Source organism: Branchiostoma floridae, chromosome 3 (genome assembly GCF_000003815.2).
Source record: "Branchiostoma floridae strain S238N-H82 chromosome 3, Bfl_VNyyK, whole genome shotgun sequence".
NCBI classification, from domain to species: domain Eukaryota; kingdom Metazoa; phylum Chordata; class Leptocardii; order Amphioxiformes; family Branchiostomatidae; genus Branchiostoma; species Branchiostoma floridae.
Window position 1 is genome coordinate 34059060 of NC_049981.1, and position 7824 is coordinate 34066883.

At 44.7% G+C, this 7824-nt stretch overlaps 1 protein-coding gene across 2 annotated transcripts; it reads right to left on the minus strand.

The window, feature by feature from the left end:
• Positions 1–2595: 2595 nt before the first annotated feature.
• LOC118412118 (graves disease carrier protein homolog) lies at positions 2596–7263 on the minus strand. 2 transcript variants are annotated; one of them, XM_035814758.1, is made up of 5 exons: positions 7246–7263; positions 6855–7014; positions 5434–5502; positions 4177–4350; positions 2596–4095 (listed from the first exon to the last, which is right to left on the minus strand). In XM_035814758.1, the coding sequence occupies exons 1-5, from the start codon at positions 7259–7261 to the stop codon at positions 4002–4004; spliced, it is 513 nt and encodes a 170-aa protein (XP_035670651.1). In that variant the 5' UTR covers positions 7262–7263; the 3' UTR covers positions 2596–4001. The 2 variants fall into 2 exon arrangements, with proteins under 2 accessions (XP_035670651.1, XP_035670650.1); XM_035814757.1 differs by having other exon boundaries at positions 2596–4350.
• Between the last annotated feature and the right edge of the window lie 561 nt (positions 7264–7824).

The following is a 7824-nucleotide window of genomic DNA, read 5'->3' on the forward strand; positions in this document are numbered from 1 at the left end:
GAACGAAAAGGAAAGTGCCGAAAGTGCGAAAAGGCACGAACAGGAAAGCTCCGAAAGTGCGAAAAGGAACGAAAAGGAAAGTACCGAAAGTGCGAAAAGGAACGAAAAGGAACGTATGCTACTTTTCGTTCCCTTTTGTTCCTTTTCGCACTTTCAGTACTTTCCTTTTCGTTCCTTTTCGTTCCTTTTCGCACTTTCGGTAGACCCACCGGTAGAACAGTGTATTTCTGAAAACATGTAAAATGCATCACCATTATCACCATCACAAGGCGATATTTGCTGCTGTATAGTGCAATTGGACATAGAAAAGGTTTTCCATATTCTAGTCAGGCATTGAAAGACATAGTCAGCTCTTATGAAGATGCAATAAATGTTCTTTCCATTTTCTTTTTAAAATTCATAGAAAATAGGAAGAAACCTTTTATGGTTTGGCAAAACTATGAACATTCATGGCACACCACATTTTAAACTCAAGTGCTATATGCTGTGGAACTGCATCATGTATAATGGTCCTCTCTCGCCTCCCATCTACATCTGAGTCCATGTTCTGCTAAGTCTTTGTTACCGGCAAGAACCAAGGCAGCAAATCAGAATGTGGAGATTCTGAGGCACTTCCCTCTTGTCCATTGCTGGAAAACTGCTGATACGCATCATACTTAACCGGGTGATCCACTGTCACAGAGAACAACCTCCCGGAGGCACAGTGTGGCTTTCGACCAGGACGCAGCACAGCGGATATGATATTTGCAGTGCGCCAGGCGCAAGAGAAGCGCAAGGAGCAAAACATGAACCTATATGCTAGTATGCAGTTTTTATTGATTTAACGAAAGCTTTTGATACCGTCAGTAGGGAGGCACTCTGGACAATACTTGAAAAGTACGGATGCCCTTGAAAGTTTGTCAACGCAACCTGATTCGCATATTTCATGTCCGAATGACAGGTATGGTGATGAATGGGAGAGACTCGTCTGAAACATTCGAAATCTGTCTTAACGGTGTCAAGAAGGGGTGCCTATTGGCACCAATTCTCTTTAACCTGGTCTTCGCGAGTGCACAACAGATGGAAGGAGGATGCACGCAGTAGTCATCATCGCCCACGATGGACAACCAAGTCTATACTCTCTCCTTAGCTCTGTAAGGATCCTGAGTGTGAGAACTCCGCCCACTGTAGACAGACCTGGGGTGAAACCACTCTGCTCCCGGCGTTGTTTTTGAAGGTGAGGGGGGCGCAGTCTTGACCTTCCCTGGGAAACAAACAAACCTTCCCTGGGCACTGAGCTGTTATTCCTCTGCAGTTGCCGCACTTTATCCTTTCTCTCATGGAAAGTTGTCTGTGATCTGTGTTCCCTGGGCACGGCAGTAGGAGGAAGTATGTCAGTCGCAAGTTGGTCAGAATGTGGTCCATCTCTAAATGGTTCGAATGGAATCAAATCCCTGCCAGCTGTACAATGGGGGAGCTCGAGGGGCGACGAAGAAGACAAGTTTTCCGTGCGTTTGAGTTTACACCACATTTCCTTCGATTCCTAAGCCACTCAAAACCACTGTTTAAACTCCTGCGATGCCGTGTAGAGCGAAGAGAGCGATGAAACGCAGTTCATATGTGCTGCACACCGATCTACCGGTTTCTGTCGCTCAAGTTGCAATGCGTAGATTAGCGTAATCCAGTGTCTCGTATTTTCTACAAGTCGTAGTGGATGGGGGACGAGAAGCGGGGGTGGATGTTTGGGACCAGTGTGTGTGTGTGTGTGCGTGCGTGCGTGTGTGTGTGTGTGGGGGGGGGGGGGGCGAGGGGGGTAAGAGTGGATTCATGAGAGTGTACAGTGGAATACCTTCTGCAGGGAGAGACCAACCCTAAGACAGAAATAACATCTTGAACAGTCATTCATCATCACACTTCGGGTAACGAGTCTTTCATCAGCACACTTCGGGTAACGAGTCATGCATCATCACACTTCGGGTAACGAGTCTTTCATCAGCACACTTCGGGTCATAAGTCATTAACCAGAACACTTCGGGTCATGGGTCATTCATCAGAACACTTTGGGTCATGAGTCATTCATCAGAACACTTCGGTCCATGGGTCATTAATCAGAACACTCCGAGCCATGAGTCATTCATCAGAACACGTCGGGTCATGAGTCATTCATCAGAACACTTCGGGCCATGAGTCATACACCAGAACACTTCAGGTCATGAGCCATTCATCAGAACACTTCGGGTCATGGGTCATTCATCAGAACACTTCGGGTCATGGGTCATTCATCAGAACACTTCGGGTCATGGGTCATTCATCAGAACACTTCGGGCCATGGGTCATTCATCAGAACACTTCGGGTCATGGGTCATTCATCAGAACACTTCGGGTCATGGGTCATTCATCAGAACAGTTCGGGTCATGGGTCATTCATCAGAACACTTCGGGCCATGGGTCATTCATCAGAACACTTCGGGCCATGGGTCATTCATCAGAACACTTCGGGCCATGGGTCATTCATCAGAACACTTCGGGTCATGGGTCATTCATCAAAACACTTCGGGTCATGGGTCATTCATCAGAACACTTCAGGTTATGAGTAACTAATCAACACACTTCGGGTCATGAAAATGTCCTTTTTTTCAACAATACACTGGCATAAATGAATTACACATTTATAAAGGTACTGACTAAAAACTTTGACATTCAATCTTTTACTTTCACTGTGAAACTAGAACGAATAAAAGGCTATTTTAACCCATTCAAAGTTATCACAAGTTTCGGGAATGACATCATTATAGTCCCTGTCAGCACTTAAGAAGTAGCGCTAAGATTTCTTCATTCTGCCCACATCTCTACATTATTGTATTGCTTCTTAACGGATTCTCTTACAACTTTGCATTTAGTAAAATAAATTTTTTATAGTTTTATTTGAGAAGACAGCAGCTTGAGTACAATACTGCTGCAGGCATTCAGAACAAATAAATTACTAAATATAAATACTTCAATACTGGCAACAGCCGCTTCAGCTGTGGATGGTACTCCTTTATATTAATAGGTGTCGTGTCAGTTAAAATCTTTTTTCTTTGTTAAAATATCCTGCACATCCTAAAAAGCAACCTATTGTTAAAATCCTATGATGACATTTTGAGTTCTCCAGTTTACTATCAGACATTGCAGATGCCATCTAGGCTCAGGTAATCAGACATTGCAGATGCCATCTAGGCTTAGGTCATCAGACATTGCAGATGGCATCTAGGCTTAGGTCATCAGACATTGCAGATGCCATCTAGGTTCAAGTAATCAGACATTGCAGATGCCATCTAGGTTCAGGTCATCAGACATTGCAGATGGCATCTAGGCTTAGGTCATCAGACATTGCAGATGCCATCTAGGCTTAGGTCATCAGACATTGCAGATGCCATCTAGGCTTAGGTCATCAGACATTGCAGATGCCATCTAGGTTCAGGTAATCAGACATTGCAGATGCCATCTAGGCTTAGGTCATCACACATTGCAGATGCCATCTAGGCTTAGGTCATCAGACATTGCAGATGGCATCTAGGCTTAGGTCATCAGACATTGCAGATGCCATCTAGGTTCAAGTAATCAGACATTGCAGATGCCATCTAGGTTCAGGTCATCAGACATTGCAGATGGCATCTAGGCTTAGGTCATCAGACATTGCAGATGCCATCTAGGCTTAGGTCATCAGACATTGCAGATGCCATCTAGGCTCAGGTAATCAGACATTGCAGATGCCATCTAGGTTCAGGTCATCAGACATTGCAGATGCCATCTTAGTACTTAGAAACTGCAGATGCTGGGATGCTGGTGGGCGGCATTGCCATTTGGTGCTGAGATCCTGGCCCTTTGTTGCCTTGTGGATGATTAGACCGGTCCATTTTACATCCAGGGGTGATTAGACCGGTCCATTTTACATCCAGGGGTGGGCGGAACTCGAGTGCAGGTGTGCCCATTGTCTGGTATGTGGGTTACTTTATAAACCCACAGTTGGACAACAGTGGTCAGGAGCGTTTGGAGTTTTGTGTTGGGTTTTGTTGTAAGTTTTGAGCAGGGTTTTGCAAGTCTGAGCTTTTGTTCTGTGCTGGATGTTGTGAGTTTTTGTTCTGTGCTGGATGTTGTGAGCTTTTGTTCTGTGCTGGATGTTGTGAGTTTTTGTTCTGTGCTGGCTGTTGTGAGTTTTTGTTCTGTGCTGGCTGTTCCATCTTGAGTAGCTGTTTGCACATCTCGTACACACAGAAGGACATGGCGACCTGCGGGATGACCCGGAGATAGTTCACGCTGATCCCGCGGTACAACCCGTGCTTCACGCCGTCCGTCCGATAAACCGCCAGCAGCGTCTTTACGCACCCACTGCCGGGAGAAAGGGTTTCATCAGTCATCTGTAGTAATGTTTACTGTCATGTTTGTCATCTGTGGTAATGTTTACTGTCATGTTTGTTTGTCATCTGTGGTAATGTTTACTGTCATGTTTGTTTGTCATCTGTGGTAATGTTTACTGTCATGTTTGTTTGTCATCTGTAGTAATGTTTACTGTCATGTTTGTTTGTCATCTGTAGTAATGTTTACTGTCATGTTTGTTTGTCATCTGTAGTAATGTTTACTGTCATGTTTGTTTGTCATCTGTAGTAATGTTTACTGTCATGTTTGTTTGTCATCTGTAGTAATGTTTACTGTCATGTTTGTTTGTCATCTGTAGTAATGTTTACTGTCATGTTTGTTTGTCATCTGTAGTAATGTTTACTGTCATGTTTGTTTGTCATCTGTAGTAATGTTTACTGTCATGTTTGTATGTCATCTGTAGTAATGTTTACTGTCATGTTCGTTAAGTCATCTGTAGTAATGTTTACTGTCATGTTTGTTTGTCATCTGTGGTAATGTTTACTGTCATAATGTTCGTTAAGTCATCTGTAGTAAATACACGTTTACTGTCATGTTTACTGCCTAGGCTGGCCCAGTGTAATGATTTGTTGTCATTTTCAATAAATAAATAAATAATGTTCGTTAAGTCATCTGTAGTAAATACACATGTTTACTGTCAATGTTTGTTAAGTTATCTAAATATTTTGTGGCCTGTACCCTGAACTCGAACATATCCATTTTTGGTATTCTTAAAGTGCACCCTACTATATTTTTTCCGCGTCGAAGCAAGTGACTTTGTGGTCCTTAACTATAGAAATCCCCATCGGCCGAAAACTGTGTTCTACTACCTTAAGATGTAAGTATAATATCTCAGGTAGGACTTATAATGTTACCTTCTTTGGACACACTTTCGACACAAACTCTAAGATTTCCCACATTCAAGAAAGGGCATAAACCCCCAAACAGCCAAGAAACTAAAATGTAGACAACGTGGAACTCAAAGGAACATGTACAGCAGTTGGATGCAGTTGTTATCATGTCTGCAGAACTAAGAGTAACCAGTAGGGGGAGCACCTGAACTGTTCAGCGTTGGATGTCAGCACAGCCAGCTGCATTCTTCTTCTAGTCACGTCCAGAGGGTACCTGAAATCAACAAATTAAACAAACAGGGATGAAACTAAATGAAGCAGACATGTATTTACACAAACCTTAGTACATGCAAGTAGGCATTTACAATGCAGTGCTTGTATTTACATGAAACTTAATTGGTACTTCCATGTTGGTACATGTACTTACGGTATAGTACCTGTACTTACAGGACTTAAAAAGATATAAATGAGGGTCAGAGCTTGTACTCAGAGCCTATACACTTTAAGTGTCTGTACTCAGAGGCACTCTACTTAGTTAGTGCCCGTATTTAGAGCCTATAGTGCCTGTAACCAGCGCCTAACTGACTGCCTGTACCAAGTGGCTGTATTTAGAGCCTATAGTGCCTGTAACCAGCGCCTAACTAACTGCCTGTACCAAGTGGCTGTACTCAGTACCTATACTTAGCGCCTGCACTGACAGTCTGTACGATGGTGTTGTACTTTTTTAATTTTATTTTCAATTTTTATTCACTTTGACAGATAAGACAGATGTAGTGGTGGCGCACTCAAGTTATCAACTTATATTCACAGCACCACTATACATATATATACAAGGACATAAACATAACTAAACTAATCGTTGTACTTACGATGGTGTTGTACTTACAACGGTGTTGTACTAACCCTGGTGCTGTACTTACGATGGTGTTGTACTTACGATGGTGTTGTACTTACGATGGTGTTGTACTTACGACGGTGTTGTACTAACCCTGGTGCTGTACTTAAGATAGTGCTGTAATTACAATGGTGTTGTACTTACGATGGTGTTGTACTTACGATGCGGTCTGTGCGACTGTGTTGTACTTACGATGCGGTCTGTGCGACTGTGTTGTACTTACGATGCGGTCTGTGCGACCGTGTTGTACTTACGATGCGGTCTGTGCGACCGTGTTGTACTTACGATGCGGTCTGTGCGACCGTGTTGTACTTACGATGCGGTCTGTGCGACCGTGTTGTACTTACGATGGTGTTGTACTTACGATGGTGTTGTACTTACGATGGTGTTGTACTTACGATGGTGTTGTACTTGCGATGGTGTTGTACTTACGACGGTGCTGTAATTACAATGGTGTTGTACTTACGATGGTGTTGTACTTACGATGCGGTCTGTGCGACTGTGTTGTACTTACGATGCGGTCTGTGCGACCGTGTTGTACTTACGATGCGGTCTGTGCGACCGTGTTGTACTTACGATGCGGTCTGTGCGACCGTGTTGTACTTACGATGCGGTCTGTGCGACTGTGTTGTACTTACGATGCGGTCTGTGCGACTGTGTTGTACTTACGATGCGGTCTGTGCGACCGTGTTGTACTTACGATGCGGTCTGTGCGACCGTGTTGTACTTACGATGCGGTCTGTGCGATGGCGCCGGCCACCCCTCCCAGCACCAGGTTGACGGGAGCGCGCAGGGCCCGGTCGTCCGTCTCGCCTCCGTGCTGTAGGAGCATCCGCGGACCGCTCTCCAGCAACAGCTGCTTCAATGTGTCAAAGGTGAAGAACGACAGACCTGCGGGGCAGAAGGGGTCACGACATGTCAAAGGTGAAGAACGACAGACCTGCGGGGCAGCAGAGGTCACGACATGTCAATGGTGAAGAAAGACAGACCTGTGGAGTAGCAGGTGTCACGACATGTCAAAGGTGAAGAACGACAGACCTGCGGGGCAGCAGGTGTCAGGACATGTCCAAGGTGAACAACAACCAACCAGGGGATCTGCACTGAATGGGTGATACCACTTGCCTGAGTAGGGGACCATGCCTTGAGTGTCGGTACATGTATATGAGAAATGGGTGATACCACTTGCCTGAGTAGGCTAAAATGCCAATGAGGGTGGGTACATGTATTCTCCACTTACACACTTCCCATAATTAAGTGCGAGAGGGTTCCGGATATGGATGTTACTTGGATGCTACCACAGTTGCTCAGGGTGCGAAACCAGGGTGGAACCAGCTAAAACCTTCAGTACGAGGGCGGAAAAGCATATAAACTAATAAGCTGTCTGGCAAATATAGTACAGTTATCATTTGGGCCGAGAATCTTACAAGTTTTGTGGTCAGAAGTAACTACCTAACACGTGCACCACTGTGGCTGTTAGTTGGTTTCTTCCGATGACCTCAGGGGCCACACCTTGGCGTTTCGTCTGCAGCCTTTGTTTTTTTCCTGTCGGAAAGTGATTAAACCATTGTCCTGTGATCGGTTCCACACCAAACTATCATCTCCTTGATGTTTTCTGTGTTCGGAATTGGTTAGAACCAATTTTCTGTGCCCTTGGAGTCAGTTCCGGAGTTCGGAGCAGCCATATCCGGAACCCTCTCGCAC

Bases quoted from the DNA above. Each gene is read 5' to 3' on its own strand.
- LOC118412118 (XM_035814757.1), bottom strand. The intron at 5,503-6,854 runs GTAAGTACAACA...TGTTGATTTCAG, and splicing joins GCCATCGCACAGACCGCATC to GTACCCTCTGGACGTGACTA. The intron at 4,351-5,433 runs GTGCTCCCCCTA...TTCTCCCGGCAG, and splicing joins TCCAACGCTGAACAGTTCAG to TGGGTGCGTAAAGACGCTGC.